Source organism: Periplaneta americana, chromosome 6 (genome assembly GCF_040183065.1).
Source record: "Periplaneta americana isolate PAMFEO1 chromosome 6, P.americana_PAMFEO1_priV1, whole genome shotgun sequence".
Taxonomy (NCBI): Eukaryota; Metazoa; Arthropoda; class Insecta; order Blattodea; family Blattidae; genus Periplaneta; species Periplaneta americana.
The window spans coordinates 178,376,955-178,401,036 of NC_091122.1; the positions used below are offsets into that span (position 1 = coordinate 178,376,955).

The 24,082-nt window shown below is 35.3% G+C and overlaps 1 protein-coding gene across 2 annotated transcripts in view; it reads left to right on the plus strand.

Moving 5' to 3' along the window:
• The window catches only part of LOC138702079 (G-protein coupled receptor GRL101-like), a 929,248-nt gene that overhangs the window by 811,353 nt on the left and 93,813 nt on the right, over positions 1–24,082 (plus strand). For both annotated transcript variants that reach the window (XM_069829620.1, XM_069829619.1), the window contains exons 9-10: positions 8,762–8,932; positions 11,205–11,354. In XM_069829620.1, the coding sequence (XP_069685721.1) occupies positions 8,762–8,932; positions 11,205–11,354 (321 nt within the window). The remainder of the gene's footprint in view (positions 1–8,761; positions 8,933–11,204; positions 11,355–24,082) is intronic.

Here is a 24,082-nt window from a genome sequence, read left to right on the forward strand (position 1 = left end):
ATAATAATAATAATAACATCAATAAGTAATGACGTAGTATTTCGTCACATAACATTTACGAAATCACTGCTTACAGCATATGAAACAAGCTTGATTAAAATCTCGAAAAGTAAAGATATCTTGTTATAACGAAGACACGTATGTGCCTCGAGTGTAAATTTGTTTATTGACGTGTAATTCCCCTTAACTAGAATTAGAACATATCCTCTTGGCTATGAGAGGCAATATTGAATTGCGACTTGGTTGGTTACATGCACAGTAATTGAACTCGCAGCCTTCGGAATATAGAGCAGGAATTATATTTACCCTCCCTCCACTGCGACGCCAGGAAAGTACTCCACGGCGGCGACGCCAATTCGCTTTTCTGCGGCATCAACAGCGCTGCAAATACACAAACATATGCAAATCATGGACTCGTTTCAACAACTTCCGCAGTAGTTTTGTCATAACCGGAGGTCGGATAGCGATTTTTTTTTCAAAACTTAGTTAAATCTGTTGGTGTTTGCGGTTTAGACACTTGAGAACTTACAAAGTTCTGCTAAATTTGAGCGTAACACGAAGAGAATTCCATCTCTGTCCCAATTCGCATCATTTTCCGATTTTCAGTACCTTTCATCATCATCATCTTCCTAACACGTATTAGGCCAAGTGGCCTGTTACGGTCTCAAACTAGAATTTTCAGTCCATCTCTTCTTTGGACGGCCTAGAGATCTTTTGCCATATGGATGGTAATGAAGCAGTGCTTTTGGAATTCTGCATCGATTCATTCGTTTGAGATGACCCTTCCACTGAAGTTGATATTTGGTGATGAACTGCATAATGGGTTCTATTTGAAGTTCTTGCATTAGGTCCTCATTTGTTTTATGATCCCAGCGAGTATATCCAGCTGTTGCTCTCATGAACCTCATCTCACTTGCTGTTATTCTACTGACATCTTTATTCTTCACAGTCCACGCTTCGCTACCATAGCTTAATACTGGCTCTGCTAAGGTTTTATACAAGCCTATTCTTGTGTGTCTTTGTACTAGTGAGGGTTTCATGATTTTATTAATGATCCCCATTGTTTTATTATATTTACATATTTTTTCAGCAATATCTACTTCATCATAAGGTGATAGTGTATAGCCAAGATAAGTGAAGGTATTTACTCTTTCTATTATTTTATTATTCAAACAGATTTTGCTTCGTACAGGGAATTTCCCACAAAATCACATGATTTTCGATTTTTCAATATTAATTTCCATGTTACATTTTTCATGTTATATTTTTCACTGACCTTATTTAAATTGTGCCTTTAAACATCGAAATCAGAACTTGAAGTATCTTATACAGGGTGGAAGTGAAATAACCTTGGAGATTGAAAGGAACGGTAGGGTACACTTAAATGAAAAGAAAACATATTACGTTCTGTGATTAAATGCACGGTTAATTAGAAAATTAATTTTGAATTTTCAGCTGTCTGGCAACATCGCCGCTAACACACTGCTCTTTCTTCTCGTAATACAGATGTAAGAGGTCAACGAATTCAGGTCTGTCTACCTTAGTTTACTATCTCTCATTTCCCTTTCTGACTACAATATTGCAAGCTAGTCGCATCGGTCAGTGGCTTCAAATTAGTGGTTTTTAAATTAATGTGACGGCCATGTGAGATTCGATCTCACGACCAACGGAGGAAAGGTTAAGTCGGCCGTGTTTTGGGCGGGTTGCGCGCGCATCTGCTTCCTGGGGCATGTGCTACGCGTGGTGAAGGAGGGGAGCAGCAGCGAACTCTCCAGAAACTATGGCTTAGTTATAAATACAACGCGCGAGTGAACGCCAGTCAGTCAGTCAGTCAGTGTTGTTACAGGCAGATTTGGACAGTAAGCGAGTTAGTCTTGTGTAGCAGTGAAGCCAGCTTCGAGACCAGAGCGCGACTTGAGTTGTGTCCGTAACTGTGGAGCCTGAAGCCCGGAGTTCGAGTGCAGTGGACCGCAGTTGGGGGACCTGAGTTCGAAGTTCAGCGGATCGTCTCTGAAGGTCTGGGATTCGAGATTCTGTGAACGCGAGTAACTGAGCTAGGAGAACTAGCCAAGACAAACGAGCTGTAAGAACTGAGAACTGACAGTTCTGTGTTGTAAATAGTGCTTTGTGAATATTAGTTAAGATTAACAGTTCATTGTTGTTCGCAATAGTCCAAGTAAATTGTCATTGTCGTTTGTGGAGTGCAATAACGAAAGCAAATCCCATTGTTGACGGGAGTGAAATTAAATTGTAGAGAGTGATAATTATTGTTGAGCTAATAAAATTACATTGTTGTTCAGTATAAAAAAAAATTAAGGTCTGTCTACCTTAGTTTACTAGGCCTATCTCTCATTTCCCTTTCTGGCTACAATGTTGTAAGCTAGTCGCATCGTTCAGTGGCTTCAAATTAGTGGTTTTTAAATTAATTTACACGAAAACTGTTCACGCTATTGAAATACGCCAGAGGGATAAATGATTAGTTAGTACATTTCCTATCGATACGGACAAAAATCACGAATCTACTAGCAATAGCTACCGAATAAGAGAGTGTTAAACATTTGGGAAAAGCATTTTTTCTGAGAAAACTATGGACTTTTCACCACTATTGTATTACACTTTTTTGTTACAAACAGCATGAGCAATTTGCTCTAGAAATCTTCACTTCCAACTCGTATTAACTTTCATAATGATTTTAAAATTAATTCAGTTTTTTTATTCGTCACAGTATAGCTATTATATATACACGTAATTTCGCAAACATGTACCAGTGTGTTGTAACACCTGTTTATATAGAAGCAGAATGTAGAAGCATGAAGACGTAAATAACAAACTCACAACGCTTCAATGAATGTTTTTAACAAGCCTTTTATGTTGAGAAACGAACATCGTGGAGTCCGTCTTACATCTTACATCCTCAGTATAGTAGAAGAGGCAAGATCTGTTCTGTGACCTTAACACGTGCCTTGGCTTTATCACTAATGGGTACGGAGGGAGAAGATAGGTTTTAGTCTGAGATGAACTTCCGTGTCGGTTAGCGCGTCTGTCCGCGAAACCATGTGACCCGGGTTCGAATCCCGGTCGGGGCAAGTTACCTGGTTAAGGTTTTTTCCGGGGTTTTCCCTTAATCCAATTTCAGCAAATCCTGGGTAACTTTCGTGCTGGACCCCGGACTCATTTCACCGGCATTATCACCTTCATCTCAATCAGACGCTAAATAATCTAATGTGTTGATTCCTCGTTTAGTCACTCGTTCAGTGCTTCAGTTATTTATTTATTTATTTATTTATTTATTTATTATTTATTTATTTATTATTATTTATTTATTTATTATTTATTTATTTATTATTTATTTATTTATTTATTATTTATTTATTATTTATTTATTATTTATTTATTTATTTATTCATTTATTATTTATTTATTTATTATTTATTTATTTATTATTTATTTATTTATTTATTATTTATTTATTTATTTGTTTATTTATTTATTTATTATTTATTTATTTATTATTTATTTATTTATTTATTTATTATTTATTTATTATTTATTTATTATTTATTTATTTATTTATTCATTTATTATTTATTTATTTATTATTTATTTATTTATTATTTATTTATTTATTTATTATTTATTTATTTATTTGTTTATTTATTTATTTATTATTTATTTATTTATTATTTATTTATTTATTATTTATTTATTTATTATTTATTTATTTGTTTATTTATTTATTTATTATTTATTTATTTATTATTTGTTTATTTATTTATTTATTATTTATTTATTTATTATTTATTTATTTGTTTATTTATTTATTTATTATTTATTTATTTATTTATTATTTATTTATTTATTATTTATTATTTATTCATTATTTATTTATTTATTAATTATTTATTTATTTATTTATTTATTTATTTATTATTTATTTATTTATTAGTTATTTATTTAGTATTTATTTATTTATCATTTATTTATTTGTTTATTTATTTATTTATTATTTATTTATTATTTATTTATTTGTTTATTTATTTATTTATTATTTATTTATTTATTATTTATTTATTTGTTTATTTATTTATTTATTATTTATTTATTTATTTATTATTTATTTATTTATTATTTATTATTTATTCATTATTTATTTATTTATTTATTATTTATTTATTATTTGTTTATTATTTATTTATTTATTATTTATTTATTTATTTATTTATTTATTATTTATTTATTTAGTATTTATTTATTTATCATTTATTTATTTATTATTTATTATTTATTTATTTATTTATTTATTTATTTATTTATTTATTTATTTATTTATTTATTTATTTATTTATTTATTTATTTATTTACTCATTCACTCACTAATTCGTTCACTCGTTTAATGGTTCAGTCGTTCGGTCATTCAATCATTTATTTACCTGTTTACTAATTTCCTCGTTTATTCACTCGTTCAGTGCTTCAGTTGATTCTACATAAAAAAACTTTCGTGTCGGTAGATTCGTGTAATATTAATCGTCATGAAACAAACTCTCTTCTTGTTAGCTCATTCTTTACCTTCTCCCACAGCTCACATGACAGGTGTCGCCTCCCCATCTGTAGTAAGTTAATATCATAGCCAAGGGTTCGTCTTGGAGTCTCAGCCTTTCTTAAGTTAATAATAGAAAAGCTCTTTTCCAAAATTCACTTAAGATGCAGCGATTTTTTATATCGTGGATCTAACAATTAAGAAGGTCTACAAGCATCAAATTACTGAATGTAATTTTAAAATTGTGTTGACTATTTGTGTTTACACAACTGTCCGAAGACAGATTAGAACCTCATAAGTGACACTAATAAGGCATCACCCATGTGTAAATTAATCTAGGAGATAATGGGGTAGGATGGCCAGTTCCTTTCCCTCTCCATTGCTTACATCACGGACTAGTTACATATTACACTAATCAGACTTCAGATGTATAGAAACAATTGTTCTTTCTCTGACCCATACCGTCAAGTGAGATGTACTGCCTGATAATAGATGTACTGTCTTAGAAAAATGTTTTGTGCGAGATCGTGCGTATTTGCTTGGTTTCCGCACAAAACCAATCCGCGGAAAGTCTAAAATTCCACATTCAGAATTCCCAACCTAACACACATAACAATTTTCCTCTTCTTACCGCTTAAGTGACATATTGTTTTTACTGCTTTAGGCTTTTAACATATTATTTTTAGAGACGTTCAATATAGTAATAATTATAAATTAGAAACTTACCACTGCAATTTCACCTAAATTGCACTGTTGATTATTGTTTTTAAATATTTGCAAAAATTAAGTAAACTCTACAACTCCACTAAAGTTACTGCATTCGTGATGCAAGTAACATTAAGGAAGCCGTGAAAAAATCAACAAGATTCTAGACTCATCATAGACTGGGGGAAAAAAAGACAGACGTATATCACGGCCTGCTGGAGTATAGTAAACACAGAAAACATTTTAAAGCAACAATGTTGAAGATAGATATTTTGTTTTGCAAATTTGCCGTCATTGAACAGAAACCAAGATGGAGATTTCATTGCAACTAATTAGAAATTCCTCTTTCAGTTATATAATAAACGATCTTCGCACAAAATAATGTATGATACATGAGCGGTATGTTTTCTTTCAATTCTCGGAAATTAAAAAAGCTCAACTACGTTTCGCTTTTTCAAACTTTTCCTCGAACATGAAAACTTCAACATACCGCTCTTGTAACGCATATTACTATTGTCTCACAGATACTTTACAAGTCCCAGAAAGGAAAGAGTGCGCATGATCAGATATAGGACGAAATAAAACTAATTGTATTACTTCAAACATTCCTTCTCTTGTGAACCATGTCGCTCGTCCTCTGATCATAATATGATATTATGAGGTAAAACTTTTTTCTAAGAGTGTACATATCAGCCAGAACCTCAATCAGAGGTATTACTTATATATTTATGTAATTATATATGTATTTATTGACTCATTTAATGAGTAAATAAATAAATAAATAAATATTTCACTGTATTTTGTACAACGAGAAGGTGAAAATAACGAAATGTATTTTGTCTCGTTTGTGTACAGAAATGTTTTTTATATCGGTCATTCAGAAGCAATGGTCTATAAAACCCATAGAACACATGATCATAACTGAGGCGGTAGCGAGCTGCGCTCGTGACTTGAGGCTGCTTTCTGACGGGGGTTCGAATCCCACTTGAGCTGATCTCTTGATTAGACTTTTCTTTCGAGGTTTTCCTCAACTGTTTAGGTAAGATCAGATAATGTCATGTCGAATCCTCGGTTTCATCTCACTATCATCAAGATAACATCGCATTTAATACAGTGTCATTAAACTACCAACTAAAAATACGTTTACGAATGTATTCTCATTCACAGTTTCACAGGCCTGAATTTGTTCAAAGTTTCTGTAGAACAGTAAGATTCGTATAAGCGATCCACAAACCGTTTCTAAAATCAGAGCAAAAAAGGCTGAGCCATTTGAATTGGTTTTCATGAGAGAAAAAACATTGACAGAGTTGTGAAAACACGCCGACCCAACAGGCCTCTTGTTAATCCATCCATTATATGGCTACGTGCGTGCAGTCCAATTTGACATTTCAGAACATTCTGTTAATTATTCGATATCCCCTGTAATATCAGATGTCCCATAAGGCCTATCGGTAGTATGATATGCCTATATTCTACGCAAATTAGCAGGATCTGTCCACTAAAGTGGATATAGGCTAACACAATACTAACAATAATTGTCAGTAATGGATGTTTTAATGGATGCTTCATAAAGAAAGGCCATCAGTCACATTTTTTTCCAAATTGAGTTAACATTGAATTTCCCATCTTGAATGTTCAACACATCATTTTATCAAGAATAGAAACCAGTCCAACATTTCTTTCATCGTGATATTGTGTTCGGTATGTGAGCGTTTTGTAATGGAAGGGGCATTGGTCCGGACAGTTTTTCTTCATTTCCCACAACTTAGCTAACCTGGACTGATGTCCTTTCTTTATGAAGCGATTCAAATACTATGGAGAGAAATTGTAATGCTGAAAGAAAAATTGGCTCCTTAATTCTCTCGAAAATACACATTTCTGGAATCGCTGATATGGAAAGAGTTGTTTTTGTTTATACATCTATATGTAAGTTTGTGTACAGTCTCCTTCTTAATTGAATAGATCTCACCTTTCAATAGCTAACATGTTACAGATATTTCTTTTCGTAATGTTATGTCTTCACTTATGATTCCATCTATATAAAAACTGAAGTTAAAGACATATTGGGTATATAGCACAACGAAAACAGATAATCCAAAGGATAGATATATAAACAAAGAGGTCGTCATTTCATGTTACAGAAAATAGAGCGAGACAGACCGTGTAGAAAACATCGAGGCACGACAGACCATGTAGAAAACATGGAGGCACATTAAATAGAGAATAGAGCGAGACGGACCGTGTAGAAAACATCGAGGCACATTAAATAGAGAATAGAGCGAGACGGACCGTGTAGAAAACATCGAGGCACATTAAATAGAGAATAGAGCGAGACGGACCGTGTAGAAAACATCGAGGCACATTAAATAGAGAATAGAGCGAGACGGACCGTGTAGAAAACATCGAGGCACATTAAATAGAGAATAGAGCGAGACGGACCATGTAGAAAACATCGAGGCACATTAAATAGAGAATAGAGCGAGACGGACCGTATGGAAAACATCGAGGCACATTAAATAGAGAATAGAGCGAGACGGACCGTGTAGAAAACATCGAGGCACGACAGACCATGTAGAAAACATGGAGGCACATTAAATAGAGAATAGAGCGAGACGGACCGTGTAGAAAACATCGAGGCACGACAGACCATGTAGAAAACATCGAGGCACATTAAATAGAGAATAGAGCGAGACGGACCGTGTAGAAAACATCGAGGCACATTAAATAGAGAATAGAGCGAGACGGACCGTGTAGAAAACATCGAGGCACGACAGACCGTGTAGAAAACATGGAGGCACATTAAATAGAGAATAGAGCGAGACGGATCGTGTAGAAAACATCGAGGCACATTAAATAGAGAATAGAGCGAGACGGACCGTGTAGAAAACATCGAGGCACGACAGACCATGTAGAAAACATGGAGGCACATTAAATAGAGAATAGAGCGAGACGGATCGTGTGGAAAACATCGAGGCACGACAGACCATGTAGAAAACATCGAGGCACATTAAATAGAGAATAGAGCGAGACGGACCGTGTAGAAAACATCGAGGCACATTAAATAGAGAATAGAGCGAGACGGACCGTGTAGAAAACATCGAGGCACGACAGACCGTGTAGAAAACATCGAGGCACATTAAATAGAGAATAGAGCGAGACGGAGCGTGTAGAAAACATCGAGGCACGACAGACCGTGTAGAAAACATGGAGGCACATTAAATAGAGAATAGAGCGAGACGGACCGTGTAGAAAACATCGAGGCACGACAGACCATGTAGAAAACATGGAGGCACATTAAATAGAGAATAGAGCGAGACGGATCGCCCTGGGTTTTAAAGTCAGTATTCCGCCACCAAACGGACTTGAACGTGGGCTCTTGCAGTCCATGGTTTAGCGCTTGACTGATAAGGCCAGTTTCTTTATAGATTTCCACTAAGTTTATTATATATATATTGCCTCATCCTGATGATGACAGGTTTTGTAACTGATGTTTTAGAATCATGTAGCCTTGTTTTCCAGGTCAGAACTGTTCGGGGGTCGACGAGTTCCTGTGTCCAAACGGCCGCTGTATCCGCAGAGCCAACGTGTGCGACTCGCAGTGTGACTGCGTCCCGCCGCCGGGCAGCGCTGCCGTCAACGTGACATGCGACGACGAGGTCGACTGCGATCTGTACTACACCAATATTAATGGTGAGTTACAGTCAACAACAGAGTGATGACTCCTCACCATGCAGTTTGATGTTCCACTCAGTGTCATCCTATAGTTTAAGAACGACTACGTATATTGTGTGGAAATTGGATAACGGAACTGTTGTTATGAGGCATGAATGTGATGCTGTCTGCCAAAATTGAATGTGAACCCAAAGAGGAGTTGTTCGTATATTGCTATCCTGGAGATCGATGGCCAGTTAAGGGGACACTCAACTTAAAAATTGGAGAAAAAGTGTCATAGAAATGAAAAATTAAATTTCTACACTAATTTACATGACAGAACTAAATCAATATGCAGAATTATTCCCCTATTCATTGAGAAGTCACAGTCAAATGCACAAAGCCAAAAATTAAAAAATGATAATTAAAAGTGATATTTCAATTAATGATTGATTAAAAATTGAAATATTTTTTATTTTGAAAAGTATTGGATCTAATGAGCTGAGATTTTGCATGTTACTTTCCATGTGTATATTAAACATTTTCTCCAAATTTGAAAAAGATTGGTAAAATAGGAAAAAAGTTCCAAAAATAGTTGAGTGTCCCTTTACGGGAAACAACTCAAAATTTAAAGTTTTGAGATAACAGCATTTTAAAGTTACATGTTGCTGTGAAAAATCCAATTAACATCACTCTAATTTTAAACTTATAGTAAGAGAGAAGTTTTCGTATGATATTCTTATTGAATTTGGTATTCCCAAGAAACTAGTTCGATTAATTGAAATGTGTCTCAGTGAAACGTACAGTAGAGACCGTATAGGCCAGTTTCTACCAGATGCTTTACCAATTCACTGTGGACTAAAGGAAGGAGATGCACTATCACCTTTACTTTTTAACTTCGCTCTAGAATATGTCATTAGGAAAGTTCAGGATAGCAGAGAGGGTTTGGAATTGACCGGGTTACATCAGCTGCTTGTCTATGCGGATGACGTGAATATGTTAGGAGAAAATCCACAAACGATTAGGGAAAACACGGGAATTTTACTTGAAGCAAGTAAAGCGATAGGTTTGGAAGTAAATCCTAAAAAAAAAGACAAAGTAGACTATATGGTTATGTCTCGTGACCAGAATATTGCACGAAATGGAAATATTAAAAATTGGATATTTATCCTTTGAAGAGGTGGAAAGATTCAAATATCTTGGAGCAACAGCAACAAATATAAATGACACTCGGGAGGAAATTAAACGCAGAATAAATATGGGAAATGCCTGTTATTATTCGGTTGAGAAGCTTTTATCATCCAGTCTGCTGTCAAAATATCTGAAAATTAGAATTTATAAAACAATTATATTACTGGTTGTTCTGTATGGTTATGAAACTTGGGCTCTCACTTTGAGAGAGGAACAGAGATTAAGGGTGTTTAAGAATAAGGTTCTTAGGAAAATATTTGGGGCTAAAAGGGATGAAGTTACAGGAGAATGGAGAAAGTTACACAACGCAGAACTGCACGCATTGTATTCTTCACCTGACATAATTAGGAACATTAAATCCAGACATTTGAGATGGGCAGGGCATGTAACACGTATGGGCGAATCAAGAAATGCATATAGAGTGTTAGTTGGGAGACCGGAGGGAAAAAGACCTTTGGGGAGGCGGAGACGTAGATGGGAAGATAATATTAAAATGGATTTCAAGGAGGTGGGATATGATGAAAGACACTGGATTATTCTTGCTCAGATAGGGACCAATGGCGGGCTTATGTGAGGGCGGCAAAGAACCTCCGGGTTCCTTAAAAGCTAGTAAGTAAGTATTATCTCACCTCACTTCTCATCATCTCATCTCATCTCACCTCATATAACCCCATGTCACTTCATTATCTCATGTTATCCTGTCTCATATAATCTTATCTCACTTCAACTCGCATCATCTCACCCTCCTCATCTCGTTTCATCTCATCTTATCTCATTTTACGTCTCCTCAACTATTCCAGCATCATCTCGTTTCATGTTGTTGGCTGGTGCGACATTCATCTCTTATGTGTGTCTGCTACGCTTCTCTAGTTACAATTGACGTTAATAACACGCTTTCAAGCAACATAACGTACCTAGTTCTAAAGTGACACGAACAAAAGTCAGTTTCTGTAATGTATGGAGCGCATTGAATTAATGTTTTTTAAATTATGATGCATCACATCCACCGGACTTGATTTATTTTGCAGCTGTTCCGGGCACGTTGTGTAGGTGACAGATAATTGAGTTTGTAGCAATGCTAATACGTCAGTCGTGAACATTGTTTTGTGATTGTTCGCAGGCATTCATCTGTGCACGCAAACAGAGACGCTGAATTGCATCGAACCCAATCAGAACAGAGACAAGGACCGCTGCATCCACAGAGAATTCATCTGCGACCGGACAAACGACTGTCAGAATGGGAATTATCTGTCAGACGAGTTTGGCTGTCGTAAGTAGCTATGTGATCAGTATTATTTTACGTCGAGTCGACTTCCATGTACCTAATTCAATCATCAACCATATAGGAATTTTATAATGGAACAATTCCTGTTAAAAACCAATCCTGAGGCCGAAATGCGAAGTTTTCCATCCTGTTACGTTTAATCTAAATTACGTAAAATATTGTATGGCTTAGTTTTTTTTATTATTTATTTATTGAGTGTGCCCCAACGAGTATAACTCATATGTTGGGGCTATACAAGAACACATATATATGTTGTACAATGTAATTGAAAACGTCATGAAACTACAGTCTGTGAAAAACAATATCTCAAGAATTTATTAAAGAAAGAAAGCAAAATATGAACGAATAGTAAGATAACATAAAATTTTGGGCAGAAAGAAGATTAAGTTTGAAACTATTAAATAAATCAACTGAGAATTAAAATAAATAATCTTCTCAAAAACGTACTTTTAAACAATTCTTAAAACACCGGCAATTCGGTAAAATTCTGAATTCTAAAGAAAATTGGTTAAAAGTTGTTACTAAAAGATGTTTAATTCCTTTTGTTCCATAAGTTACTATTTCTGCTACTACTAAGCTAGATACTATTACAACTTTTTTCGTCTATTTAGCGTCGATGGAATTGGTGATAACGAGATGGTATTTGGCGAGATGAGACAGAGAACTCGCTACAGATTACCTAACATTCGCCTTAGATTATAGTTGAGGAAAACCTCGGAAGAAAACAAAACCAGGTTATCAGTCTAACCGCAAATCGAACCTATGCCCGACGATGGAAATCAGCATGCAAACGCGCTACCGCCTGAGCTCCTCCAATGGATTTTTTTTTTATTTTAGTAAGTTCTTTTACGACGCTTTATCAACATCTTAGGTTATTTAGCGTCTGAATGAGATGAAGATGATAATGCCGGTGAAATGAGTCCGGGGTCCAACACCGAAAGTTACCTAGCATTTGCTCATATTGTGTTGAGGGAAAACTCCGGAAGAAACCTCAACCAGGTGTATATATTATTTTAATGTACCGAAGTACATATGTTATTTCCATGCAGATATTCTGCGTCATCGTACGATGAAAGAGTAATGGAACGGAGAAAAATTCTCTCCGGCGCCGGGATTTGAACCCGGGTTTTCAGCTCTACGTGCTGATGCTTTATCCACTAAACCACACCGGATACCGGCGTCGGAAAGAATCGTCTCAGTTTAAGTTCCAACTGTTGGATTCCCTCTAGTGGCCGCCCTCTGCACTACGTCATAGATGTCTATGAACGCAGGACCGAAGTCCACACATGTGCTGAGGTGCACTCGTTATGAGTGACTAGTTGGCCGGGATCCGACGGAATAAGCGCCGTCTTAAATCACGAAGTGATTTACGCATATCATATATATTATTTTGTGCGAGATCGCGCATATTTGCTCGTTTTCCGCACAGAACCAATACGCGGTAAGTGTGAAATACCACATTCAGTATTCCCAACGTAACACACATAACAATTTCCCTCTTGTTACCGCTTAAGCGCGACATTCATTTTACTGCTTTAGGCTTTTAACATATTATTTTTAGAGACGTTTAACATAGTAATAATTATAAATTGGAAACTTACCACTGCAATTTCACCTAAATTGCAATGTTAATTATTGTTTTTAAATATTTGCAAACATTAAGTAAATTCTACTACTCCACGAAACTTATTGCATTCCTGATACAAATAACATTAAGGAAGCCGTGAAAAAATCAACAAGATTCCAGATGCCGATGTTATTACTGCAATATGTTATATAAATAATATTGTTAAAATATTAAAATGAAAAATAAATCATTACATAACCTTACCGTTTGTTTTAAGTTCGCATTTATAGACTGGGGGAAAAAAAGACAGACGTATATCACGACCTGCTGGAGTATAGTAAACACAGAAAACATTTTATAGCAACGATGTTGAAGAAAGATAATTTGGTTTTCCGAAGTTGCCGTCATTAAACAGAAACCAACATGGAGATTTCATTGCAACTAATTAGAAATTCGTCTTTCAGGTATGTAATAAACGATCTTCGCACAAAATAATGTACGATACACGAACGGTATGTTTGTTTTCATGTTCTCGGAAATTAAAAAAGCTCAACTACGTTTCGCTTTTTCAATCTTTTCCTCGAACATGAAAACGTCAACATACCGCTCTTGTAACGCATATTACTGTCAATGTACCGAAGTACATATGATATTTCCATGCAGATATTCTGCGTCATCATACGATGAAAGAGTAATGGAACGGAGACGATTCCGTCCGACACCGAGATGGGTATCCGGTGTGGCTTAGTGGATAAAGCATGAGGACGTAGAGCTGAAAACCCGGGTTCAAATCCCGGTGTCGGAGAGAATTTTTCTCCGTTCCATTACTCTTTCATCGCTCAACCAGGTAACTTGCCCCGACCGGGAATCGAACCCGGGCCACCTGGTTTCACGGCTAGACGCGCTGTCCATTACTCCACAGGTGTGGAGACGCCAATGGATTTACTACCACTGCTACAAATAATAATAATAATAATAATAATAATAATAATAATAATAGTAAGAAGAAGAAGAAGAAGAAGAAGAAAAAGTATATGATTATGTCTCGTGACCAGAATATTGTACGAAATGGAAATATAAATATTGGAGATTTATCCTTCGAAGAGGTGGAAAAATTCAAATATCTTGGAGCAACAGTAACAAATATAAATGACACTCGGGAGGAAATTAAACACAGAATAAATATGGGAAATGCCTGTTATTATTCGGTTGAGAAGCTTTTATCATCCAGTCTGCTGTCAAAAAATCTGAAAGTTAGAATTTATAAAACAGTTATATTACCGATTCTTCTGTATGGCTGTGAAACTTGGACTCTCACTCTGAGAGAGGAACATATGTTAAGGGTGTTTGAGAATAAGGTGCTTAGGAAAATATTTGGGGCTAAGCGGGATGAAGTTACAGGAGAATGGAGAAAGTTACACAACGCAGAACTGCACGCATTGTATTCTTCACCTGACATAATTAGGAACTTGAAATCCAGACGTTTGAGATGGGCAGGGCATGTAGCACGTATGGGCGAATCCAGAAATGCATATAGAGTGTTAGTTGGGAGACCGGAGGGAAAAAGACCTTTAGGGAGGCCGAGACGTAGATGGGAGGATAATATTAAAATGGATTTGAGGGAGGTGGGATATGATGATAGAGACTGGATTAATCTTGCACAGGATAGGGACCGATGGCGGGCTTATGTGAGGGCGGCAATGAACCTTCGGGTTCCTTAAAAGCCATTTGTAAGTTGTAAGTAATAATAATAATAATAATAATAATAATAATAATAATAATAATAATAATAATAATAAATTATGACAAATGTGTTCGTAGTACTGTAGGCTACATATCAGCATCAACCGCCCAAGAAGCGAATGCAATGAAGCGTGGTGCAGTGACATGATAGAGGCAGCCATTCGTGTAGCAGACTCTTCGCTTGGTTTCGTTCAATCAGCTCGCGCTGCTACGCTTTCAAATAATTTCCGCCCTCACAGTGCTTTATAATCACAAGACAGTGGAAGACAAAATGTGTCATCAGGGACTTTTAAAGGAATATGTCAAAACCATAGGAAACATTCCGGATGTTCGTTGGAGTTCCCTGCTGGATAACATCGCAGCGAGCATTCTCTACAGCGTAGGTGCCTCTCTCATAAATCATGTGCGAGATCTCTGACAATCAAACTGCTTTCCAGTCTCTTCGCTCTAGTTTTTACCCTCCTTGTCTGCGGAGTAATTGAATAATAGAAATCACATCAAAACTTCTTGGTCGCCTCTTCCGGAAATAGAAAAAAAGACGCTCAAGTTCTTGTGTTTAAGTAGCGGGGTTCATGTCATTCATCATTCGAGGCACTTGGATTCGATTCCTGGCATTGAACTTTTTGATACAGCTTTCTCTGCGCAACGCTTACGCAGACTTTCTTACATTCATTCATAGCAGAGCAGTAATTCTTAAACTGTGGTCCGCGGACCCCAGGGGCTCCGAGAGTTAAGTGAGTTTTGAGAATAAAATTTGATTTATTAATTATTCATTATGGAAATTATAATAAAAGTAGCAATCTCAATTATTCTGTTAGCATTTCTCTTTCATGTAGCGGCAATAACTTTAATGAAATCTTTGCCGTCATCGTAAGAGGGAAGTTCATGTTACAGGTAGCAGAATTTAAGCTTACAAGGAACAACGGTTCACATTTTTAAAGTACAGAACAAATTAAAACCGCTAATAAAAAATTGATGTGTTCTCAACGACGGCCTGTATGTTTACTATTCAAACAAAACACGTTTGCTAACATCTATCACTGGCCAGCTGAATAGGAGTGGCTAACGTACTTACTTTTTCACCGGCTAAAATTTTAAATCGGCTATAAAAAGATTATTTATTTATTTATTTATTTATTTATTTATTTATTTATTTATTTATTTATTTATTTATTTATTTATTTATTTATTTATTTATTTATTTTCTTTTTTCTTTACTTGCTTGTGTATTTATTTATTTAATTACTTGCGTATTTCTTTATATATTTGTTTATTTATTGTTTATTTATTTAGTTATTTATTTACTTATTTGATTATTTTATATATGTATTACTTATTTGTCTATTTATTTATGTGGTTGTTACATACCATACTTATTTATTTTATTTGTTTGTTTATTAATTTGCTTATTTACCTGTTTGTTTAATTATTTATTATTTGCTTATTTAGTTATTTACTTATTTATTTACATTTATCACTTATTTACCTTTTTATATTTATTTATTTACCTACATACCTACTTATTTTCTTTATTTATTTGCTTATTTACCTGCTTATGTACCTGTTTATTTATTTATTTATTTATTTATTTATTTATTTATTTATTTATTTATCTATTTATATTTATTACTTGCTCTACCTCCATGCCCCCCAAGTGCCTTCATGGCGTGTTACGGAGATACCTTTACCTTTTACCTTTTTTACCTTTACTTATATATTTACTTGTTACATACCTACATACTTACGTTTTTATTTGCGTATTTACTTGTTTGTGTACTTGTTTCTTTATTCATTTAGTTATTTTTATTTATTTATTTATATTTATTACTTATCTATTTATTTGTCTGTCTATTTATTTACTTCTTACTTATGTACTTATTTGTCTATTTATTTAATTACTTACATACCTACTTATTTACTTTATTTATTTACTTATAGATACTAGGAAATTTTATGTTTCTTCTGGAATTAATGATGTTTTGTTTAGTCTTTCCCAATTATTTCTAATTGTGCTATTTCTTATTCTTTTTGTTCTCCATTGGTTTATTATTATTTTTTTCCATTATAACAACAATTTTATGGTAAGCTTTGTCTTCTAGGCAGCCTTCACTTGGAGGAAGCTGAATAAAATGTATTCGAAATAAAATTCTTATTTATATATATATTTATTTGTCTGTATATTTATTGATTTACTTACTTGAATACTACTTATTTACTTTATTTACTTGCTTGTTTACTTGTTTATTTATTTACTTTTATTTATTTATCTATTCATTCATTTATTTATTTACTTATGTATTTATTTATATAGATAGATAGGTAGGTAGGTAGGTAGGTAGGTAGGTAGGTAGGTAGGTAGGTAGGTAGGTAGGTAGGTAGGTAGGTAGGTAGGTAGGTAGGTAGGTAGGTAGGTAGGTAGGTAGGTAGGTAGATAGATAGATAGATAGATAGATAGATAGATAGATAGATAGATAGATAGATAGATAGATAGATAGATAGATAGATAGATAGATAGATAGATAGATAGATAGATAGATAGATAGATAGATAAAACTTTATTGTCGATGGCATAATGTATGCATAGACATGGTCAAATATATACAATTACAATTTGATGTAAAATAAGTCAAATAAAAAAAAAAAAAAACATTATTCATTTCGACGGCCCATGCGTGCATCCTCAAGACTGTAGGGACACAATTTTATTAATTATTTTATAATCTGTCACAAATCGGACTTGGCATTAAGACATTGAATAACTCACAATTTTGTAATTATTACAAAATATCGGATATCGGAATGGGATAATTCACAGAATTTTATTTTGATGAGTACAAATTATGAACTACATAATACATTTTTCCTCTCTAGTTTCAGCAAAGAAACTCAGTTCTTTCTTGTACTGTATGCAACTGAGTGCTTCATAATACATTATTACAATGTTGTTATGTAAACACTTTTCTTAGTTATAATTCCCCTCCATTTAACAAAAAAAAATTAGTGATGGTACTATGCGAACCAAGAAATAGACCAGTCACTTCGATAAAATTTATATTATACATTCCTAAAAGTATGGTATTTTAAGTTTGTATAATATGTATTTTTTTTTTCTTTGTCGATTGTACTAATAGTATCAATATTATAAAACTGGCAAATTCTGTAAGTAAGGCATACGCATAAAAAATTGTCAGGTTGGCAACACTTGTAACCAACTTTTTCCCATCATTTTCATCGGAACATTGCTAGAGACACTCCGGCCCCAATCGACAAACTGAAGAACTTTCGTGATCATACATCTTGTATCATAAAGTTAAACTCTTCTATTGGGTGTTCATTTCAAAGTGTGTCAAGACGTCACTGTTGTTGGGTCACCGATTTGAAGCGAGTTTCAGGTTATATGTTAGAGAAGTTGCCTATTATTTAAGGCGTTCTTCAATCTGAACTTGAGAACGTGTACGGTATAACTTGAACGTCGTAGCAACAGATGGCGGTCTGTACGGTCTGTGTGCTACCATAACCTCTTTCGAACTGTGTTTTGCGCCGGCAAGTCGTACGCAGGGTATTTGTTATCATCGGTTGCGTACGGTAACATTCCACAACACAAATCAAATGCTCCGTGTCCATGTTGACCGTCGAAGTTAATGTCAACAAATACGTAAGTAATCGTCTTAACCCTCTCCCCATATCCCGACAGTACGTATTTGCAAACAGTTCACATTCCTGCCACTACCGGCGTTACCGTACTCTTCAGAATAAACGTCGTACTTTCTAGGCAACTTCTCTGCCTCATAGGTTATACACCTCTGCGGAAGTGTAGGGAGATTGAATTCTCTAGGCTCATCGGCTAGCCACATGACGGCATACAACGAGCCATGACACACTTTGAACTGAACACCGAGTAGTGTAGGTCACATTGCTCATATGGGGACTTTGTGATACGAAGTGTTGATATTTTGGTATTATTGCAGTTTTTATATCGGTCACAGTCAGTGGCGATTTCTCTTAAGGTGCACAGGAGCAGTGCACCACCTCTTCAAATAACACATGTTTTTAAAGTTATATCAATGAGCTGCAATAGACCATGTGAGCGACATAATTCTTAATTATAATATTATGTAAAAATAACACTGCACGTGTACTGGTCTTGTTGACGCCTGGGACTTATGTTTACCGCTCGACACTTGCGGCACACTGTTCCATTGGAGCATGCGCAGTAGTACTGTTTCACTGGCAGGCTTTGGAGCATGGTAGGGAGCCAATACAGTGTGCGTAGGAGGGGTTAGGAGCACTTTCAGATGTGTTCTCAAGCTGTCTGCAGTAGCTGTTGGCCCGTTCTATTGTACATATTGCAATGAATAGTGTGCAAAATCTTTTAAATATGTAATTTTCTGTAAGAACTTTACACGAAAAGATAAAAATAAAGAAGCTGGGTAGACGTACACAGGAATTAAAATTATAGAGAAGTGACAAGAAAATTCAACATTCGGACTTACGAAAAATACAATATGTGGTTGCAATATAAAAGACGCTGTATTTTGTTTTCCTTGCCTATTGTTCGGCGGCGAACATTCATTGACAAAAACAAGTAGGCTACGTGTTATGAATTTCATTTATTTTTCTGTTTGAATTTAGGACTGTGCGTAGTAACTAAATAATTTTGATTATCGTTCTGCAGGTCTCATTGATTTCAAGCGCATGAATGAGAGAAATAAAAACTCGATTCTTCAGCTGCACACTCAACAATAATGTTAAAGTAGCAATTTTGGGTCAAACATACAGACACAATTGGATTCAATGAGACTGTCGAACTTCACAATGATAAAGTTACCAAGAACAGATAAGTGCGTGCGGTTTTGTGGAGCTTTGAGTTGGCTTTAAGAGGTCACGAAGACGAAACTCATCTTTAAACGCTAGTATTTTTCTTGGCCTCGTCAATTTTAGTTCTGAATTAGACGCACTCTTAAGGAACATTTGGAAAGAGGAACAGTGTTTAAAAGCACACCAAACACTATACAGAACGAAGTCCTTCAAGCCATTTTGGATGTATGGCATGATGAGATTTCATAGAAATAAAGAATGCTGCTGACTTTTTAGCAGTTAAGGCTGATGAGACGACACACGTATCGAATGCTTGTGAACGTGTGAACTGTGTTATAAAACGCAATATAGCGAAAACAATATTATTTACGGTGTGCTGCATAGAAATTGAACACTTTACTTTGCTATTCCTGGACCTACATAGGAAACTGATTAACTGCAATTTCTTGACTAACAAAATTATGTAAATCTATATCTATATAACATATATTAATAGTTATGTCGTAGTTAGTACCAATAATAATAATAATAATAATAATAGGGTGTAATAATAATAATAATAATAATAATAATAATAATATGATAATCATAATCATAATAAATATTTGTGCACCACCAGGATTATTTATCACCACACGCCACTGGTCACAGTGCGTTATCTATAGCTCTGTCTTGGTGTTTAGTGATAATGTTGATGTAGTTAGGTGTGACTATTATGGAACAGTGTATAGTAAAGACTTCCACCATCTCACGCACATACAGAGCGATTGGAGTGACAGGATGCTTCGAAGTTTGATGCGCTGTAGCAAAACAATCAGAGTCAGCGGTGGGGGGTACAACATTTGTCAGCCTTCTACAGGTAGCGCGCAGAACGGATATCGGAAAGTAAGAGTTAGTGCGAAAAGGGACTATGTCTAACGAGCAGTGATCCTTAGCTAAGGCAACGAAATTGTTCATAACGAGTACTGGGTGCTTGACGTCTCTGCGGTGGCGTAGCATCGCGCTGACCACACGGCAGTGGAGCCCGCCATGTGATAGAGCAGTCATGTCAATTGATGCCCATAGGAGCAAGCGCGCGCTTTATAGCCCAGGAGAGCCTGAGCGCTTGACAGCGGAAAGGAAAGAGACAGACGAAAGAGGTAGTATTTACCGCTTGGTCGAGCTATATTCAGGGATGGCCAGCACTTATTCAATGGATAAAGGGAAGAGAACTTATTAAAACTGTATCCATGTTAATTTTTAGATTTGTCTGAGAAGTATAAGTGCATTATAAGAATGTAAGTTTTCATTTTAATGCTCATTTTTCACAAGTTTGATTTTTTTTATTCAAAAGAAATATTTTCTCAATTTTTTTATAGAAAAGTGAAATTTTCAGATATAGGCCTATTTATTTGGTAGCCTTACAGAATGTTTTCGTAAATCTAATATACCCTATATACGTATTACTGAAGATAGTGTATTGAAAATTTTGAAAATATTCGCATGGAGATTGTTTGTAAGGAAATGAATTAACAAAGCAACTACTGTTACATCATAAGCAAAAGATACGTGCCCATGTGTTGTAAAAACGTCAGGTCTATAGCTTCAGCAGATTTCGAGAAAATAATTTAATATTCTGATGATAGGAAGCTGCTCACAAATATCACCTTAAAAGCATAATGCGATAAGAGTTTTGTTATGTAATATTAGTTACACTTAAAGCAGATACAGTACCTAGGTAACTTTGCTTTGTACTGTAATATTGTTTTGATTAGTTTATTGATTACTTTTGTAAGGCTAAAGATACCATCAATATAACCTCAACTTATTAAGTCATACTCAATCTCTTTCTTTGGAATATCACTTTCTTTATGAATGATGTGTTTCATGCACTTAATACAGTATAATATTATACTACTATGGAATTCAAGTGAATATTCCTTCTTAACTCTCTATTATGTTATTAAGATTTAAAACACAAGTGCAATATTAAGAAATCAGTGTTAGTACTTTTGTTTTACAGACAATATAGATAATATTAAACAGAAAGAAGCCATATAAAAATAACGACATAAAATTTCACGTTCCGTCTGAAGTTTGTGCACCACTGTTTTCTTAATCCAACAGGTTGCTTATTCATATACACAACCCTTCCTCTTTCCATACTTAGCGCTTGATGCCTGCGCACGACGTCAAGGTCAGAAAAATGCGCTTGCTTTGACATCACTGTGATTGAGTCTGGTGTTGGTATATAAAGAAAACCAAAACACTCCTCAGAGATGTAGCGTCTGTAAAAGAAGAAGATGTTTCCACACCTTTCTGTTTCGGAGAAACTGTAATAAAGGGAACGAATGTTGATGACCCAAAAATAGCTGATTAAAATCAGTGAGATGCCTTTACATTTACATAAAAATTTCCTAAAAGTTAAAAAAAAAATCCCTGAAAGTTAATGAATTAAAAGGATGGGACTGTATATGGACAGATATAAGAGAGAATAGAGGGGATGATTTTTAAAATAATTAAATACTTGTTTTTTGTAAATAGATGATATTAAAAATGAGCATAATACAATACATGATACTCTAGACCAGTGATGTCAACTGATGCCCATAGGAGCAAGCGCGCGCTTTAGAGCCCAGGAGAGCCTGAGCGCTTTACAGCGGAAAGGAAAGAGACAGACGAAAGAGGTGGTATATGCCGCTTGGTCGAGCTATATTCAGGGATGGCCAGCACTGATTCAATGGATAAAGGGAAGAGAACTTATTAAAACTGTATCCATGTTTATTTTTAGATTTGTCTGAGAAGTATAAGTGCATTATAAGAATGTAAGTTTTAATTTTAATGCTCATTTTTCACAAGTTTGATTTTTTATTCAAAAGGAATATTTCCTCAATTTTTTTTTACAGAAAAGTGAAATTTTCAGATGTGTTTGTTTAGTAGCCTTACAGGTATTGAAACAATGTTTTCGTAAATCTAATATATCGTAAATACGTATTACTGAAGATAGCGTATTAAAATGTTTGAAAATATTCGCATGGAAAATATTTGTAAGGAAATGAATTAACAAAGCAACTACTTTTACATCGCAAACAAAAGATATGTGCCTATGTGTTGGTAAAACGTCAGCTCTATAACTTCAGGAGATTTCGAGATAATTTAATATTCTGATAACAGAAAGTTGCGCACCAATATCACCTAAAACCATAATGCGATAAGAGTTTTATTATGTAATATTAGTTACAGTTAAAACTACCTAGACAACTTTGCTTTGTACTATAATATTGTGAATTTTTTTCCACTCAACAATGGGATTTTATTCTTCCAACAATAATTCCTTTCTACAATTCACCTTAACCGCTCTCGTCAACAATTGGATTTTCACTCAACACAGTATTCGTTATAGCACTCCACCGACGACAATGACAATTTACTTGGACTAGTACGAACAACAATGAACTGTTAATCTTAACTAATATTTACAAAGCACTATTTACAAATCAGAACTATCAGTTCTCAGTTCACAGTTCTTCTAGCTCAGTCACTCGAGTTCACAGTATCTCGAACCACAGACCTTCAGAGACAGTTCACTGTACTCGAACTCAGGTCCCTCCAACTGCGGTCCACTGCACTCGAACTCAGGTCCCTCCAACTGCGGTCCACTGCACTCGAACTCAGGCCTTCGGATGCTGATACAGTTGCGGACGCACACTCGAGTCGAACTCCGGTACACAAGACTGGCTTGCTTGCTCTGGCTTACTCACTGACTGAATAACTGAAAACTCTGCTCGAGTTCGCTGGCGTTTCTTCTTCTATAGCAAAATCATAGTTGCGAGAAATTTCTACAGGTGTGTAGAGAATTATCTGGATATCTCCACTTCGACGCACTTCTGGAATAGTCGGGAAGGTCCGTTCACTGCGTTAAGTAGCAGCTGCGCGCGCAGCCTCCCCTCGCGTGTAGGCCCCTTTCCCCACTACTCTCCGCCGCGCGCCGTCCCTCCGTGCTCCGCGCGATCTGCTTTCTTGCGGGACGCTGGTCGTCCGAACCGAAATCGAAAAATCGAAGGAGAATTGGGAGGAAAATTTAAAAGGTACGCAAAACGCGTCCTTGCAAGGGGTTGGGGGCTGTACAAAACTAAATATGTGAGCTCCAAGCCTGTTGGCCACTAGTCTCACTCCGGGTTACGCTGCTCCCCTGAAGGAGCTCGCTGGTCGTGAGTTCGAATCTCACGTCGCTGTCAGAATATTGTTTTGATTACTTTTATAAGGCTAAAGATACCATCAATATCAATTTCAACTTATCATGTTATATTCAGTGTCTTTCTTTGGGATAACACTTTCTTTATGTTTAATTCACTTAGAACAGTATAGTTGTAGTTATTATGGAATTTGTGTGAATATTCCTTCTTTACTCTTTATTATGTTATTAACGTTTAAAACACAACTGCAATATTAGGCTAAGAAATAGGTGTTAGTACTTCTGTTTTAAAGACAATATAGAAAATAACAAACAGAAAGAAGCCATATAAAAATAACGACATAAAATTTCACGTTCCATTTGAAGTTTGTGCACCACTGTTTTCTTAATCCAACAGGCTGCTTATTCCTC